The sequence below is a fragment of the Meleagris gallopavo genome, chromosome 9, assembly GCF_000146605.3.
Source record: "Meleagris gallopavo isolate NT-WF06-2002-E0010 breed Aviagen turkey brand Nicholas breeding stock chromosome 9, Turkey_5.1, whole genome shotgun sequence".
Taxonomy (NCBI): Eukaryota; Metazoa; Chordata; class Aves; order Galliformes; family Phasianidae; genus Meleagris; species Meleagris gallopavo.
Window position 1 is genome coordinate 16,379,742 of NC_015019.2, and position 18,330 is coordinate 16,398,071.

General features: G+C 45.2%; 2 protein-coding genes across 2 annotated transcripts; one reads left to right on the forward strand and one right to left on the reverse strand.

Moving 5' to 3' along the window:
* The first annotated feature begins 2,309 nt into the window (after positions 1-2,309).
* NKRF (NFKB repressing factor) lies at positions 2,310-8,476 on the forward strand. Its single transcript, XM_010715467.3, has 2 exons — positions 2,310-3,038; positions 5,577-8,476. The coding sequence occupies exons 1-2, from the start codon at positions 2,933-2,935 to the stop codon at positions 7,565-7,567; spliced, it is 2,097 nt and encodes a 698-aa protein (XP_010713769.1). The 5' UTR covers positions 2,310-2,932; the 3' UTR covers positions 7,568-8,476.
* Positions 8,477-10,830: 2,354 nt separating this feature from the next.
* On the reverse strand, positions 10,831-18,235 carry UBE2A (ubiquitin conjugating enzyme E2 A). The gene is made up of 3 exons (XM_010715468.3): positions 13,715-18,235; positions 12,637-12,725; positions 10,831-12,230 (listed from the first exon to the last, which is right to left on the reverse strand). Exons 1-3 carry the CDS (start codon positions 13,728-13,730, stop codon positions 12,102-12,104), a joined length of 234 nt encoding a protein of 77 aa, XP_010713770.1. The 5' UTR covers positions 13,731-18,235; the 3' UTR covers positions 10,831-12,101.
* Positions 18,236-18,330: the final 95 nt, after the last annotated feature.

Below are 18,330 nucleotides of genomic sequence, written 5' to 3' on the forward strand. Positions count from 1 at the left end.
GTCTGCATGGGGGTGGGATCCCCGGGTGGGATCTCTGTTGAAGGTCCATGTGCCGGGGCAGCAGGAGGGGGAGCGAGGTGCTGCGAGGTGAGCGTGTGTTCTGGCAGCGGTTCTCAATGCTCTTCTCCCGAGAGCTTTTAAAGCACGCGGTATCGCGTTCTGTGAGTTAGCTGAGAAGGAAGTGTCCCTTTAAGCGTAAATCAGCCTTTGCGCTCCATTCAGAACTCGGGGTTTGTGTTCTCCGGGAGAACGGCCCGGTGAATGGAAAAGCAGTCTGATCGCTGCTGCCAGCACTGGCACTTGTAGGGCTGGGAGGAGCCTCGGGCACACCCTACTGACCTGCCTGGTGCTGGGACTTTTCTTCAATGGGACGTGATGCTCTAAAGGCAGGAGCGGCTGCCAAATAACTAACTTCAGTCATCTGTGCTGCGGCCAAAAGGGACTTGTAAACCCTGAGTGGCACGTGGCTTTGCTTTTGTTGGCATTGCTGTCCCAAAGTCTTAAGGGAATATCCTGCACTATCTGTATAGATCCAAGTCAGCTTCTTTAGGTGTAGACTTGCGTGTTTTCCTTTTTCTTTCAGATCCAAGTACTGAACAGTTCTGCTCTGTGAGCATCAAAATTGAGCTTTGTTTTAAAGTAACTTCAAATTCTAAAGCATGGGTTAGTTTTTTAAAATCAAGGCTGTTCTAGTTTCTCTGGACCATGTATAAGCTTTTATGCTATCTTAGTAGAGGTGATGGTGCTTTTGGGAATTGCAGTGTTGTAGTATGGATATAAGGTGCTGATCACAAGAGCTCTGCGGCATTATCTCCAATTCTAAAAGTGATGCAAGTTAAGCCTGAAGTGCTTGTAGTTTCCCTGATGAACATCTTCAGCAGCACCTCTGAGAGAAGACACAAGCAGCAGATTGAGGCTCATATCGGTGAGGCTATTTCCCCAAAGTTTGTGTTGTGCTCCAGCATGAGCACGGTGCTGGAGAGCAGTGGGGAGCTTCACACAGAGAAGCTTCCCTGGGAAGGGAAGGGACATATGGCTCAGCCACTCTTCATCTTCCCCTCTGTATCCTTCACCATATTTGTAGCCCTAAAAGTTCCTTTGATGAAATCCACCAGTGTTGATTTGGAAAATTGCCTGCAGAATGTCCAGAGGGCTTAGAGAACATGACCTGTGAGGAAGGAGTTAAGTAACAAGGTGTAATTAGTTCAGAGGTTGCTGAGGGAAGATGTGTGTTCCAGATATGTTAAAGGTAGCTGTAAAATGAGGAGGAAATAGTACAGCCTGCTCCACAGCTGCTGGAATCAGGAGAGGTAACAAACTTAAATTGCACTGGGGGGGACTCCAGTTAACCAGCGGAGATGTGGGGTCCTCTGCCTTCACGAGCAGCCTCCACGAGGTGAAGTTTCAAAGACCAGGTTAAACAAGCTCATACCGGGACAGGTTGGCCTTCCTCCAGGCAGAAACCTGTGCCCCAAACAAGACCATCTGTCTTAAAGAATGACACTCCCAGACCAAACCTAATGCTGTTTGGAAGCCTGCTAGAAAAGGGCAGCACATTTGATGCCGCTGTCAGAGGCAACGTGCTTTTCCCTCTACAAGATGCAGGTAGCCAGCCAGGCTCCTGTCCCTGCTGTAGATGAGGGCTGTCACCACTGCACAGCTCCCATCTGTCCCAGCATGTTCTTCCCACGCTCGGGGGAGTGGCACAGAGTTGGGTGTCAGAGGGTGAAGCAAACACTGTGCTGGTGTGTGTGCAGTTCTCTCAGGATTGTACATAGGTCTCGTTTCTGCCTGGTTCTCAGGAGCAGGAAGGCCGTTTCCTGAGTGAAGAGTGAATAGATGAACAGAGCCCTTGGGAGAGGAGTGTTTAAAAGCTAATTTAGGTTACTGTTTCACTGGCTGTTGTCTTGAAGATGAACACTTCACTATACATGTGCAAGATTGCCTTTTCTCCTTTCTGAATCGCAGTGCAGAGCTGTCAGAATATAGTTCTGTGCTGTATTTCTAAGTTTTTCTTGCCTTTTTAATAAAAAGTTGCCTTTTTATCGTTCAGGTTTGGACTTGGAAATGATTTGAAAACATGTCAGGTCCCAGGAACAATGGAAAGCTTAGATGTCCAGGGCTGTACAGCCATGGAGTTTTATCATGTGTGTCCTGCCCACATGGTTGCGGCCACCTCACCTTCTCCACGGCTCAGGGATTTAAAACTCTCATGCACAACTACCAAGCTAAAAAGGAGTATGGCTTTTTTTTAGAGAGTGATCAATAAAGGCAGAGGAGTGTCCTTGTCATCTGATGTCTGTGACTTTGCTGCTGGTGACATGTGGCTGTGGCTGCTGACCCAGGCAAGAAGCTCAGTGCTGGCAAGTCACTCCCGTGGTTAGTCCTGGAACTGTGGTGCCTCGTGAGACGCCTCCTCCACGCCCCTGTGTTACTAGCTGCCTTTCCAAATGTAGCATTTTAGCAGATAATGTGTACATGTTAAAGCTTTAAATGCTGCAGGCTTGGTGGCTGCAATGCTTGTTATTCACAGATAGGTTCACCTGGAGCCAAGTACATTGTCAGTAGTGTCCTGCCCCAACCTCACAAAGACACCTGCCAGCACCAGGGGTGGCAGGAGGGGTAAATTTGGTCAGGGCCTGTGCCAGCATATCAGCAGCAGCAGAGTGAGGGCTTCTTTTGCTCTTCTGTTGGATCAGATTCTGCATCTCAAACATAAATGACCTGGTTTTATTCTGTGCTTTGAGTGAGGCTGAGTTGTCTGTCTGGAGCAGGCACTGAGGTACTGGAATCCTAGCTGACACAGAGACTGTGGGAGTGATTTAGGCTTGAAACAGGTGCAGGGCGGGTTGGTGGTGGGGCCAGGTGCCCCTTGTGGGAGCACTTCTGACATGCTTTGTTTTTGGATTCACACAGGTATGGCTCGCAGGTCATGGAAAAGGTTCTCAAGATGGCAGAGGGCATCGACATCGGGGAGATGCAGTCGTTTGAACTGGTCCCTAGCAAGAAGCTGAAGAGACAGCGGTCCCCACCTGACAGTGAGTGCACTGGTTGTGTGTCATGGGGGTCTGGCCCTGCTGCTGGGTGGAGCGTGGGCTGCAGGGAGCCTGGCAATTGCAGGGTAGCATGGCAGGCTGGGGAACAGCGGCCACGGTGAGCTCTGCTGGATTGCAACTGTTCTCTTCCTGTACCATGTCATCAGGCATATGTAATTCAGGCAAAGTTCTTTTTTTGCTTAAGTAAACTATAATTTTTATTTGAAATTGCTATGTAATAGATTTTTGCTAATTACAATGCTAAGGAATTGGACCTGTGTCATTAAATATCACTGTCTGTCTGTCCTTCTTTGATGTAGTGAAGTGATGTTCTGACCTGAGAAGCAGTTATTGCACTCGTTTTCAGATATGACCTGCCTGAAGCATGGATGTTGGGTGCTTTCCTTTTATTTCCTTCTTGGCCTGGAGGAGTCCCACATAGCTCAGCAGAGCCCATGTTCTCAGGGATAGGTGTTCCAACTGTAGCTATTCTAGAAGAGGAAATGCAGTGGGCAAAGTGGGCTGGCTGGCTGGTGGCTTCCTCCTCTGGCTCTACTGCACTCCAGTTGTCAGAGCTCTTTTCAGGAGGGAGGGCTCAGGGAGCCTCTTGTGCCTGGGGGTGTGGGTTGTGGATGTGAGCAGCAGGCCTCTGCTCTGTGGGGCAGTGTTGGTTGATAGTGTGGCTTTTTAAAATGCAGATGCTCAGAGTACAGGACTACTCTCTAGGCCTGGATGTAAACCCTAGCTCCGCCAGAGTTTCTTCTCTTACTTTGATAATCCAGTCGTCTTTCTGGGTTTCCCTGCCCCATCTGCAAAACAAAGAAAAATACTGCTTTATCCCTGCTGTGTATTTCTTTTAGGCAGCAGCTCTGTGGGAAGGGTTCCTTCCCTGTTGTGTGCCACACACAACGAAGCTCTTGTGCTGGGAAGGGCCTTGAAATGTTGCTGCAGTGCAATCATCAAAATACCAAGTTCAGCAAGAAATGTAAACTTTGCCATAATTCATCAAAACAGTGACGACTGAAGGATTTAATACTCATAAGAGCTTTGCCACCTGACTTGAGTGTCTGTATATGAAATACTCTTTTCAACAGCAGTGAACTAGTTTATGATAAATACGCTGTGATAGAGTGATGACTAGACAGATGTTACCAGGCGTGTATTACAGCTGCACACATTGGCATTGGGTCAGGTGGCTCATTCCAAGGTACTGAGGTGGCCCTTTGCTCCTCTGGTGGAGTTGCAGGCATGTGCCACTTCAGTGCAGAGGGAGGGGGCTACGCCGTACAGTCTTAAAATCCCTGAATCTTAGAATTGTTTGATTTGGAAGAGACCCTTAAAGGTCATTTAGCCCAACTCCTCTGCAGTGAACAGGGACATCTGCAACTAGATCAGGCTGCTCAGAGCCCAGTCCGGCCTCATCTTGAATGTTTGCAAGGATGGGGCATCTAACACATCTCTGGGCAGCCTTTGCCAGAGCCTCACCAACTAAAAACTTAAAAAAAAAAAAAAAAAAAAAAAAAGCTGCTGCTTCATACATTCAATCTAAATCTCCCCTGTTTTAGTTCGAAACCATTTTCCCTTGTACTTTTACAACTGATTGCTCGATAATCTGTCCCCTTCCATCTCACAGCCCCTCTAGATACTGACAGGCCACTCTCAGCTCTCCCCACAGCCTTCCCTTCTCCGTGCTGCACAGCCCAGCTCTCAGCCTGTCCTCACAGGGAGGTGTTCCATCCCTCAGGTCATTTTTGTCACCTTCCTCTGGTCATCTCCCTCTCTTCCACATGCCTTAACATAGTTACCAGGAGTTTTGGGATCTTCCCTAGCACTGAGGTGAGGCTGACAGGTCGGTAGCTCCCTTGATAATCTTTTCTACCCTTCTTAAAAGTGGATGCTATGCTGCCTTTTTTCCAGTCACCAGGGACTTCAGCTGATGATGTCTTCTCAGATATCATCGAAAGCAACTTGACAACTATGTCAGTCAATTCCCTCAGGACTCTGGGATGCATCTCATTGGAACCCACAGACTTGTGGATGTTCTGCTCCTGAGGTGGCAGAAGTCTTCGCAGTAGAAATCTTGTGTAGCTGTCTTTTAGACGTAGCATCTTTGCTTATAGCTCTTTGTCATTTTTTGCAGGAGCTCTGTATATCAGGATACTGTTCCTCATTTGCACTTCTTCTGGTTAATATATGGGGCCTACCATTAATGTGGACTCGATTCAGAAATGAGTGGATGGGTTCAGTAGGCAGTGCTGTGGGGCAGAGTGAGTGAGTCAGACCTAAAATCCTTGTAACTGAAGATGTAGTGATTTTTGTGTGCTAGATGAGAAGCTGGAGGTACCACAAAGCGACCTGCGTAAGGACGAATGTTCTGTTTTGATCATTGCAAACATTAAGAAGGAAACATTTTGGTTTGTGTCTCAGAGGTAATTCCATGCATGAATTCTGCATGCTCCTTCTGGAGATGACTCTGAAAGCATTTCTCTCTGTCACTGCATGTATTTATTGGTAATCTTGTAATTTTCTTCCACCCCTTAGGTCCAGAGAGGAAGGAGGTTCCTGAGCCTCCCAAAAAGGTGGTCCCTAGGTTCCGTGTGCGGCCACGTTTTGAACCCATCCACTTTGTAACCAGTGCTGAGAAGGATGACAAGAGGGAAGATTCTCTGGACATCCAAACGCTGGAAATGCACCAAGAAGCAAATACAGATGGTGTAACACAGCCAGCTGAAAACTGTATAGATTCTCATTTTGAGAATGCCCAGCGAGTGGATCCCCAGATCTCCAACTCAGCTGGGTTTGGCTTTGCGAGCCAGGCAGCAACTCCCAATAAGGCTGTGAATAGTACAGATGTTGCCACAAGTGGCATGTTGCAGGTTTCTGTTCCTCCCTCAGCTGTCCAATCTGTATCAGAGACTTTCCCTCCATCAGCTATAATGCTGAAGCAGAGTTTTATTCAGAAACTGTCAGCAGCTGTCTGGAAAAATCTTGCTAACCCAGATGCAAACATTGGGACTGAAAAAATTAACTATACGTATCTGTTGACACGTTCAATTCAGGCATGCAAGACAAATCCTGAATATATTTATGTTCCTCTGAAAGAAATTGCCCCCGCCAACCTCCCCAAGAGTAAGAAGCTCCTAACAGATGGCTTTGCTTGTGAAGTACGATGTCAGAATGTCTACTTGACCACTGGTTATGCCGGCAGCAAAAATGGATCCAGGGATCGAGCCACAGAACAGGCAGTCAAGTTGCTGCAGAAGTCTGTAGAAGTTAGGGTTGTGCAGAGGAAGTTCAAGCACACCTATCACGAAGACCTGGTGGTGTGCCAGGCAGGTGTGAGTTGCCCAGATTTCCCTCCTGCTCTCAAACCTCATGAGGAGTTTGTAGTAGCCAACAGGGACTGCGTCCCAGCACAGCCCAGTGCCGAATCCGCAAAAGGTTCCACTAACACCAGCAAACACTGGACTAGTTTTGTCCTCATAGAGAATGCCAGCGATGCAATAGGAATACTTAACAATTCTGCCTCGTACAACAAAATGTGTGTTGAATATAAATATGACTACATGCCCAACCGCATGTGGCGTTGTCGAGTGTTTCTACAAGATCACTGCTTAGCTGAGGGGTACGGCACTAAGAAGACCAGCAAGCATGCTGCAGCTGATGAAGCGCTGAAAATTTTGCAGAAGACGCAGTCAAATCTAACAGCCATCAAAATGACCCAGGTTCAGAAAGTGGGCCGCTCATCACAAGGTTCTGGGAGGAAGAAGGACCTGAAGGACCTGGTGGTTTATGAGAACTCTGATAACCCGGTGTGCACGCTGAATGACACTGCTCAGTTCAACAAGATGACGGTTGAGTATGTCTTCGAAAGGATGACTGGCATGCGATGGAAGTGCAAGGTGCTGCTTGAAAATGAATTCATCGCAGAAGCAGTTGGAGTGAAGAAATCTGTCAAGCATGAGGCAGCAGAGGAAGCTGTGAAAATCCTCAAAAAGACCCAGCCAACTGTTGTTAACAATCTGAAAAAAGGCACCGTTGAAGACGTCATCTCCAGAAATGAGATTCGGGGGCGATCGGCAGAAGATGCTTTGAAACAGAAAATCAAAGAAGATAACATTGGGAATCAAATTTTAAGAAAGATGGGCTGGAAGGGTGGAGGCCTAGGGAAGGACGGTGAAGGAATTAGAGAACCTATTTCAGTGAAGGAGCAGTTTAAAAGGGAAGGACTTGGGCTTGATGTGGAAAGGGTAAATAAAATCGCTAAAAGAGATATTGAACAGATCATTCGAAACTATGCCCACTCAGAGAGTCATGTTGACTTGACATTCTCTACAGAACTGACCAATGACGAACGGAAGCAGATACATCAGATTGCCCAAAAATATGGTCTTAAAAGTAAATCTCATGGCCAGGGCCATGATAGGTACTTGGTGGTAAGCAGAAAGCGGCGCAAGGAGGATCTGTTGGACCAGCTGAAGCAAGAAGGCCACGTAGGGCATTATGAGCTTATCATGCCTCAGGCAAATTGAGGTTCACTGTCTGATTTTACTGGTGAAAATTACAAAAGACATTTCTAGATACCTGGTTGAAGAAAAAGATGCTGCATTTCTTGTTGCGTGATATGTTAACATTAAAATCTTTTATTTTGCTCATATGATTTCTAAAATGTTGCTAGACAATTAGGACTGGCCAAGTTCTATTTGAGCATATTAGCACAACCCAACAGCCATCAGCAGTGCTGTTACTGTGTGTCTTTGATATTACTTGTTCCTTCACATTTTATTAGTTTTGTAATAGCAAAAACACATGTCCAACCAGAAAGAATTTGACACCATTTAAAATTATAGTTCCCTTATTCTTCGTAACTTTTTTGCCTGAGAAAGGAAAAAATGCCTTGTTTTAAAAACAAAAAGGATAAAAAGCAAAGGAAATGCAGTTCGGAGGAATAAATCTGTATGTAAAGTTCGTATTGATGACAATAAAAATACAGCTTTATTTCTGGAAAAAAAAAGCGAACAAACAAGTTTGTCAGCTTTTGTGTAAAAAGAAACGTGTGAAAACTGCATTTATTCTTAAGGAAGGTGTATATAGCAAGATGTTGTCTCTGCTGTGTACGTACATGGAGAAATGTCCTTACCACTGTAACAGTACGGTTTTATTTGCAGGCTTTTACCTTGAGCCTCCCATACTGACAGTCACTGAATGCACCTTACTCATCAGTGTACAGGACTTAGATAATTCCAGTGGATTTTAACCTTGAAGCACTGCTTGACGTGTGTAAATACCACAATGAAGTGTGAAATATAAAAACTGGAGGTAAACACGGAGCCCACGTGTCAGAAATGCTAGTGTAGCTTGTGGGGAATGTTACATAACTTATTTTTTTACTTTGAATATAAGCTCTCTAACCCAAGCAAAATTAAATCTGTGCCTAATTATTTCTCTGCTTTGTTAATGTACCTCTGCTTGTGCTATGTCAAGGGCAAGTCACAAGCAAATGGTTGCGTTGCTCTGAAGTGCTGTGCAAGTGTGGCATCTCGTTGGTGCTGGAGTGTGCTGCTGGAGTCCGGAGTGCTCCTCCTGCCTGGGAAGCAGGCTGTGCTGCTGCCTGGGCCGTGCCTCCAGCAGGGCCACGAAATGGAGCTGTGCAAGCCTTGGGGGAGCACCCACATCGTGCCTGGAAAACAGGGAGATCAGGCAGAGACCTTGGAAGAGCTAAGTGGGAGATCTGTCTAGAGATGCTATTTTCTGTCAGCCGTGGGGCCTGCTGATTCTTTGTGCAAGGACAGCTGGCGAAAGCAATCCTAGTGGGATGATTCTTCACCCGTTCTCCTGTTGGCTTATGCCTCGGCTATTGCTTTTGTTTATCTGCTTCCCATATTTAACTCTTCATTTCTTTACGTTGTGTTTTCATTTCTTACGCTGTTCTTTTTTTAATACTTGGTGACTGAGCCCTGCTGGTGGAGCAGAAGATCCTAGAGACGTGCATTTGGAGAAGCTTTCAGCCAAACAGTGAAAAGGAGGAGGTTCTCCTGGAGGACTTGATTCACAGGTAAGACTCGCTCGGCACAGAGAGCATCTCTTCCTGTCTTTAACTAGGTGGCTTCAGCTTGAGCACCTAAAATAAAACATGCTGCTGCTGCTGCTACCTTCGAAGGACAGTGGCAGAAAACTCTGAAAGGTTTTTTCTTTATTCGGGCATTGTGCATTCTACTTCTGAATTCTGCTCCCAGGGATGGTGGGCTATAGCAGATGGCAGTGTAGGAGTCTGGAAGAAGCCTGGTACTTCCGAGTATTCCTGCAGGCAGGAGTGCAGCTCCCCCTCCCTACCTCGGTTCTGCAGCGGTCCTTTGAGCTTCGTGCCACTGGGAAAAGTAGCAAGAGCCCCAGGGCAGTGCTGGGCTGAGAAATCTTTGCTGAACAGCATGGGAGGGGGTGCGGGATGTGTGGTACCACCACAGCAGTAGTTAGCAGCAGTGAGTCTGTGCAAGTGATGCTGGGTAGCATCCCTGCCTCGTGGCTGTAAATCTTTGCCAGGTTGGGTACCTCTGTTGGTTCCTGGTTGAATTAGTGGGAGTATTTTTGGTGACTGTTAGAGCTGAAGAATTGCTCTCCGCTCCATCACCTGTGTTTATGTGGCTGTAAGCTTCCTGGAACCAGCACTATATGGTTTGAAATTTAGTGGATGAAGGACTTGCATAGGAAAGCCGTAAGGGTGAGGTTTTTTCATTTCTGGCTGCCTTAGGGCTGATACCAGCCTTTGTTTTTAGTGAGTAGCAAGACATAAAAAATGGAGGGAGCGGGGCGGGCGATGCTATGATATGAGAGGAACGTGAGCCGTTCAGAAAGGTTTCTGCTGTAAAGGCAGAAATAATTACACAGGGTACAGGGAAATGGCCAAGATCTCTCATATACCATTTGGTTGGCTTCAGTCTTCCCAGGTGTTGGGAAGTTTGTTGGGTGTTTGTTCTGCGCCAGCCCTGAGTTCAGTCTGTGTAACTACATGGTTGTTGCTTGACTGGCTCTTGATTTGGCTAAGTTTTGCACAACAGATGTTTAAGAATCAAGATTACTTGGGCCAGATATACTTTGTCCATACACACTCCTAAGGGCCTATCAGCTCTAGCCCCATGCGTGGAATTTAATGACCCCTATTTCTACCTCCTGTAGTTGGCTTTTTGACATTGGTAAATAGCAATTACAAGGGTTCAGCTTAGACAGTCCTTTAGGAAAGCTAGCAAGTGTAACTAAGCACAGCTGCAGTGGTGAAAGGCTGCCCTGTGTAAGGCAGAGGGCCTGCTCATTGAGTGAAGTGTTGTTGCAGAGATGGGCTAATGCCTGATTTATCTATTTTTTTTTTTTAAGTAACCCATCAGGCTGTCTTAACTGTGCAGCCGAGGAGCAGTAATGGCTTTTGTTAGATGCCAGTCATTTTCATCATGTTCTCCCCTTCGAAAGTATGAATCTCATGTCGTTAGTTATTGAACCTTGTCAGCTACTGTTACTAACATACTATTGCAGGCTTTTTTGCAACAGCTTAGTCCTAGGAGTGTTGTCCTGAGCTTTCTGCAGGTATCTGTTTTTCCATCTCCTTGCAAGCTGACCCAGGCCTGTTCTTCCTCCGTCTGGAAGGGCTCATGTTGTATTTCTGCATTGTGAGCATACAGCTCAGCCCAAGCACAGCTCCTGCCCCAAACATCTGGAAGCATGCCCCAGCTTTGGTGGTAGATGTTTGCACACAGCCTGAGATGCCTCCTGCTGCCTCAGAATAACCACAGTTACACACCTCTTGCCTATTTATACAATAAGCATTAAGGTTACACTTTATTTACAAGTTTTGAAAAATGTACAGTTTCTTACATGGGTTACTTGTGCAAAGTTATACTTCTTAACTAACAGACCAATGTGCACACAAAAGACACTGGAACATTGGACAACACAATTGTAGGTTTCATCCCACACTGCTGCTGAAGGAACTGTATCCAAATGTACAAACTTAGCCGTACAAAAAAGTGAGTCTGGACTTAACAACTGTTTTCTCAGAGTTGAAAAATACTTTGATAAAATTGAAGAGAAACTAACTCAAGCATGCAGCAGTAGCTCACATAAACCACAGTAAACTACAAAGATTGGGAACTGCAGAGACTGAAGTGCCTACCCCATAGTTTATTCAAACTTTCCACAAGGCAAAGCTGGATACCAAATAACTTATCTTTCTCAGATAAAGGGAGGGAAAGACACTAAAAGGAGAATAATTCCACCTCTGGAACACTTCAGGTTTTACCTCTTCCTTAATATGGAAGGACTCTAACTCAAGAGTACCACAGCTCTATCTGCTGTTGTCCAGTAACACCTCAGTAACAGGACTACAGAAACTCAGTGGAGCAGTCTCCATGGGCATGTCCCTTAAAACACTACTTTACTTTAAAAAAAAAACAAAAACAAAAGGTTTTATTTCTCACCCCAAGATCAAAGTACCACACCTGAAGTGATTTATGTATATCTGTACATAAATCTTGCCTGTGAAGTGTAGAAGTGACTGGCGTTCTTACAAACTAGTTAAGAGCTGGGAAACCAATATATATGAAGAAAAAAAACATTACTTCTTCACTCAGTACTTACAAATGCAGTGGGGTCTAAACCAATAGTAAATGACCAGCCTGGACAGATCAGCACTTTAGTAATATCAGTTAAAAAATGTGTATGTATATAAACATCCCTTTTGTCAAGCTACACATAAGCATCACTGTGTATAACACAATTACAATTAAAAGCTTAGTGTACACTACAGAAATGCACAATACTGCCCTAAGACTGGAGAGGGACCACAGAAAATGAATTCAGCATCAGTAATTCTTTTGCAAGTAACCCAAGTACAGTACATTTGACTTCAAAGTGGGTGCTTTATTATGTCCAAGGAGAAGAAGCTTCAGCAAGGGAGGGTGGCAACGGCACAACAGCTATTCTGCTTTCAAAGTAAATGCAGTGATGCTAGGATGAAGATGACTCAGACACTTCATATACTTTCCTCATCACCAGAGTGTTCATTTGCATCATCCTGGGTCAACAATCACGCCAACTCTGTTCTACTATTGCAGAAACCCGTTTTTCATATTCCCGCTTATTCTCTTGGTATAGTTGAGCTGCCTGGCTGTTTGCTGGACTGTTAGGATTTGGCTCATCCAACAGAGACTGCACAAAAAGAAAAAAGATGCTCAGACACGTGGAAGTACAGTTTCTGCAATATATTCTCTAAACTATCCATATTAGTAAGGGGGCAGAAGTTCATCTAGATAAGGGTAGGGCACACTGCACTACTCCAGTTGTAAGTTACTACAAGCTTTCAGCAGTGCAATCCAGAGCTGGAACCTCCAGCAACCTCTGTGCACCTCTAAGGCTGGTTAATTTACAGACAGAAAGCATTCATACCTAAAAATATAGCAACATTTAGCTCCTTTACTGGCTCTGAGGAGCCAACAGTGCTTTTCCCGAGTTGTGGGTTTTTTTTGTTTTTTTTTTGTGTTTGTTTGTTTTTTTTGTTTGTTTGTTTTTTTTAAAGCATCCTAATTCTGCCTTTTCATGCAGAAATCTTTTTTACCTGTATGGATGTTAAGATGGAAGAGACATCGTAAGTAGGACTCCAACGATTCTGAAGAATATCCAGACATATACTACCATCTGCATAGACTAGAAAAGGTTCAAGAAGAATGGCTTAAAACAAATTGTACAGCTACTCAGTTTTTCCTAGTATTGTCTGATCCTGAAAACCCATATACTGACAAACAGAACAGAAGCCAATATTGTGTGGCAGACTGAAATCCAACAGACAGGCCTGCACATAGGAGATGAAGCTTGTCACTGGCAGCTGGCTCAAGTATTCAAGCTCAAACCCTGCTTATTCTTCAATGCCACGCTTCTCTGTGACACTGCAGCCACTGCTATGGAAAGATGAAACCACCAAGAGATTGAAGGCAAAAATGTTAAGCTTTCCACATGTGATCCAAATAAGGAACACTAAAAAAAAAGAGCTGTTTACATACAAGGTTTCCCCAGAATATATCTACAGCAGCCAATGCCTAGTCTTATGACAGCTGTACAAGAACCTTCCCTCAGTGCACTTAGCCCACACAGGCTTACTTTCTATGTGCCTGCAGCTTACTTAGCTATCTATACCTGCTAAGTTGCAGGTATTCATGAAGCTAGTATTTCTTTGAGACAAGGAACCAACCTTTAGTGGCCAAGGGAAGGGACTGATTCAGTGATCTTACTGGCTACAGTTGGAACCTAGTACTACATTTCAAGGTATAGCATTCATCCAGGCCCCCAGTTGTACAAAAGAAAAAATGACAGAAGACAACTGCAGTCACAAGTGTAATTATGTACATGATATGTACAGAGAACAGCAAATAACCTGAACTTTTCAAGTTCTCTCTTCTGTCACGTATATCAGCAGGCAGCTGAAAGAGGAGCCTTGTAAAACAGTGCTGCACCACCTGCAGGCTAGGAGGCATCTTCTACTCATCTCAAACCTGAGCACAGCTCACACAGACACCTTCAGTGGAACTACACAGAAGCACACTGGAATTGTGCTTATTAGATAGTGGAAACTTTTATAATAGTCTACTTCTACAGCACTTACAGAAAGCTACAATTAAATGTACTGTGTAAATACTTACCATTTGGATGAAACATTTTAGAGACAAATCTAACAGTAGGTGGCTTATTTGGATATTCTTCTGTGAATTCTATTGTAAGTTTGAATGTTCCTGGAGTTGGAAGAGAAATACATTAGCTTTATTCGGAACAAATTTACATGAGATGACCAAGAAGCATTCCTGTATAATCATAAACTGATAGAACTTTGCTTGTAAATCCATTGCTGGGCACAGAATACAGATTGCTGAAGTACCTACACTGGTACTTCTCCCTGCTATGGCAGTTCCTGCTGTCACTGCTAAGATGCTTAGATTTGAAGGATTTTTTTTTTTAATTGGATAATGAGATCATAGTGTTAAGCAAGCAGTATTGCAAGCAGCATTCTTACTAGACATTCTAAACAACAATTTGGTCATTGACTTCAGGTTAGCTACCCTTCTGTTGGGAATGGCTGCTTAAGTCCCAGACCAACCAATCTTAGCAATGCACAAACCTGACTGATTTTAGCCCTTCTCTTCAGGCTGTGGCAAGCTGACAATCAGAACTCTGACAAATAAGCTGCCCAAAGGTGGCTCTGAAGGACTAAGCACTGCAAGTGACCCCCATCAGTAACTAAGGAGAGTGTGACCTTCTCTTCACTATGCCATCATTTTGCACATGCTGGGATATGAAGCCTATGCACGCCTAGGAATACCCAAAGCACCTTTGTACAAACAGCTCTCCTGTAAGAGGAGCACACCAGACCCTACAGTAACAGCCACAGCAAGCTGCTCAGCAGACGTACCACCTGGCTTTGAAGAGGTGGGCTGACACTATCAGGGACAGCTTCCCTGCCCCCCAAACACACAGTGCCCAAAAGAGAATTCAGGGGCTCACATACAAAGCTCATCCTTGCTTCCTGCTGTGAGGCACTATGGCTATTCCCTCATTCTGCTGGCAAGCATACCAGCAGCTGGTGGCCAAAGAACAGATTTCTGACCCCTTTCCCTTTTTACAGATCAGTACGGAACTGCAGGAATTACTAGGGATTCCTTCTTTGCAAGGCTATAAACTATAACAAAGGTCATTGCTCTGATGTTCCAGTTTGCATATGAAGTCAGTACAGATATCTGACAGCTTTCTGTGCAGCTCAAGGTGGAACAGTTTCTGTGCAGTGGGAAGTCTCAGCTGCCTAAAAACAAGTTTTTTGTCTGTTGGCTATTTTTATTAGCAGCCCAAAAACCTAAGAGCACAGAACCAACAGCATGCCATCCTACTGGAAAGCAAAAGGAACAAGAAGAACATTACAGTTTTCCAAACAAGAGAAGTCTGTGCATTAACATCACTCAATTAAGTGGAAGCCTGCAGTGAGGCTATCGAGTTTTACTCTTGCTAATCCAGAGGCACAGAGACAGATTTGAGACCAGCCTGAAAAACAGGCTAGAAAGTCTGTAACAAACTGCCAGCTGCAGACATCCCTCAGACCTCCCTTCCCCACAAGGAACAACCCTGTGATGTGAGAGCTTTAGAACCAAACAAACACGGGAGGAACTCCCAAGTACTGTTTCCCAGCTCTGGTTTGCAGTACCCTCTTCAGGAAGTACTGAAGCAGGCACTACTGTGGAAGATTGAGTAAGCAAGCAGTAGGGTAAAAATCAAGCCCAAACCTTCAAAAAATGAAGTTCAGTAAATTTACTCAAGAAAATGAATGTTATTTTAGAACACCCACTGAAGCAAAAGGAGAGGAGACAGATAAGACGGCCAAAGAACAAATCAAGGGCAGTCTGGTCTTAGAATCCATTTAAAACAACTAAAACTGGGGAAGCCATCCGTCTAACTGGGGATAGGACAGCATTACTTTCAATGCCAACCCGAGTGCGTGGCTGGACAGTCTCCAGCTGGAGCATCTCCCGACTCAAGTCAGGATCCCAAGCAGCAATGGCTCTTTGAAAGAACGCCTGCAGATGCTCACTGCTGAGCTCTGTTAGCAAACAGTTCCAAAGACTCAGTGAACCACAGTCTGGGGTCACTCACACAAGTGGAACGGGTGTGACAACACACTGCTGGGATGAGTCCTTCATTGTCCACAGCATCACTAACTTTACAGTTTTCAACTAGCGATCCTTCCAACCTTTTCTTGACAGCCAATTTTAGAACAAAGATTTTTGTATTCACTGTCATCCTACAAATGCTGGGATCATCTTGATCCCAGAATGTTCCCACGTCTGTTCTGCACTTACCTCATCCATCTGTTTCTCCTGCCACAGCTCAGGAGGCTCCTCCAAGCCCCGTGCCTGGCCCTGCAGTGCCTACAGCCCTGCCAAGCCTCTCCACATCAGCACCCATAATGCAGTGACAGTCCTGCCTTCCCCACCTGAGGATACTGAACCCATATTCCTTTGGTAATGAACAAGCCATACTGAGGGCAAACGCATTCAAGCTGTCTGCATGATGACAGGAAGACAGGATACTGCAACAGCTGTTACTTAACCCTCCTCGAGCCAGGAATCCTGCGCTAACCACAGCATCAAAATTCAGCTTCAGAGAAACGGGTCTGTAGAGCTTGGGGGAGCCTGGGTTTCCATCACAGGGGCCACATGAACACAGATTCTAAGAAATATGGTAAAGGCAAGATAAACATCCTTGAGGTCCTACTGCAGACATCTGCAACTCAATGCTGTCAAAGCAGGAGATGGAAGTTTTGCTGCTGATCTAAATTAGCAGTTGCTCACAGGCCAAGTCATCCTTCAGTTGTGAAGACACCTCGAATGTCTGGAGGTGGAAGGAAGGAAGGGTTGTTATCAGCATTATGAACAGCACGTAAACATGCATTTGAGCTTAGGGCTTTCAGTTCAGGCAAAGCTATGAAACCTCAGAAGCTGAGAAAAGGGACTCACCAGAACAAGGATGAAGAACAGCAGTTCCCACAATGCTGAAATGATTAAAGCTAGAACAACTGACTTTTTTCACAGCCTACTTTCACAACCTGAAGTCTTACAGTACTACCCAGGAGGAACAGAGACCAAAAAACAAGAATACAGAGGTGTACCAGCATACCTTGGATCCACAAGGGCATGAACAAAACAAGCCCCAATAACAGCTCCATATTATAAATAAAAGTCTTCTTAATTTTAACTACATTAAGCTCAAATACATCTGAACTGTGCTACCACCTGTCCTCTCACCAAAGGGAGAGAGCAGAGCAGGCACCACCAATGCCATATCTCCGGGCTCCATCCAGCAATTTGTTATCTAGCACAACGTAAGGTACGTCCCAGAGAAGCAGTGATAAACATGATCTGCTTTCCTGAGAGTGCACTGTGAAAAACACATACTCTGCTAAGAAAACAGCAGTTCATCACCCACCAAGATTATAAGATCTGCCAAAGCAATAGGACAGCAGTAGCACAGGCAAGTGTCTGTCTGGACTTCAGGCTGCTGTGAGAGCAAGGTGCCCCAAGTTTTCAAGATAAAGGCACAATGCTACCCAAACAGACAAAAATCAAATAAACACAGATCTCTAAAGCAGCCTGCAACCTTCTGCAACTAGGTGGAAATATATGGGAAAAAAGCCATTCTACTACCTGTTAAACTCGCATTGCACTGGAAGAGACTGACCACAGCAACAACCTGTGCTTTACCACACTGCAAGGAGAGCCTCTCTGCCCCCAGACAGCAGATCGCTGGGAGAAGCAGAGCACCAGGAGGCCAGGCAGCAGAAGCAACCCTCAGTGAAGTTTAAGAGAACCCTCAGCCCTAAGCTTTCCTATCTGTTGCAGAGAGGTTGGCCTAAATAACCTTTAAAGGACTCTTCCAGCTCAAACGATTCTATAATAAAGATAACAGAATGCAGTTGGTCTACCAGCTTTATGTACATTGTTATGGAATACGGAAGCTCCAAACACTAATGCTCTGAACAGCTCCTCCAGCAGGATTCTTAATTAATCAATTAAAAGAAATAACTATAGATTTTGGAGTTTTTTGGCCTGAAATACTTAAAATATATTAAATCCTCACAGGAAACATCTGGAATTTCAGATGCTCACTCAAGGATAAACAAATAGCTAGTCAAGAACGATGTAAGAGTTGAGAAGTTTTTATATTTTTGGCATGAGTCACGGAGATCTAGGATTAATTACAGACTGCACCCAAAGTATCTTAAAAAATGTATCCTTGATTTCATTTGGACAGCATTTCACATCTAACAAGTTTTCATGGTGATGCTGAAGTATTTGTAACATCAGTAAGGCTGTAAGAGGCATCGAAGCCAAACCGAAGCTGCCTAGAGAAGTCCTGGGTCAGGGTCTGTGGTGGCAGCTACAGAAACCAAAAGCTGCTTTCAACCTTTAACCCCGGGTACCACTGATCGCAGCTGAACAAAACAGATGCCAACACAGAATTCTGTTCGCATGGGACTCATGGGCAAAGCACCGAAACGTCAGAAGGAACATATCTCAAATAATGGCACTACGGCAGCAGCCGTACACCGGGCTTTGGGCAGTGCTCCATGCACAGCAGCCCTCCACAAGGCTTCGGGCAGTGCTCCACGTATTGCTGTCCCCTCCTGAACACATCCCGGGGCGCTGGGAGGTGCTCACAGCTCCGTAGGACTCCGGGAAGCCTCGCTCCCCCCCACACCGGCTCCCCTCCCGCTGCC

Bases quoted from the DNA above. Each gene is read 5' to 3' on its own strand.
- NKRF (XM_010715467.3), top strand. From the start codon at position 2,933: ATGGAAAAGGTTCTCAAGATGGCAGAGGGCATCGACATCGGGGAGATG. The intron at 3,039-5,576 runs GTGAGTGCACTG...TCCACCCCTTAG, and splicing joins ACAGCGGTCCCCACCTGACA to GTCCAGAGAGGAAGGAGGTT.
- UBE2A (XM_010715468.3), bottom strand. The intron at 12,231-12,636 runs GTAAAAAAGATT...CTTTTTGTGCAG, and splicing joins CCATCTTAACATCCATACAG to TCTCTGTTGGATGAGCCAAA.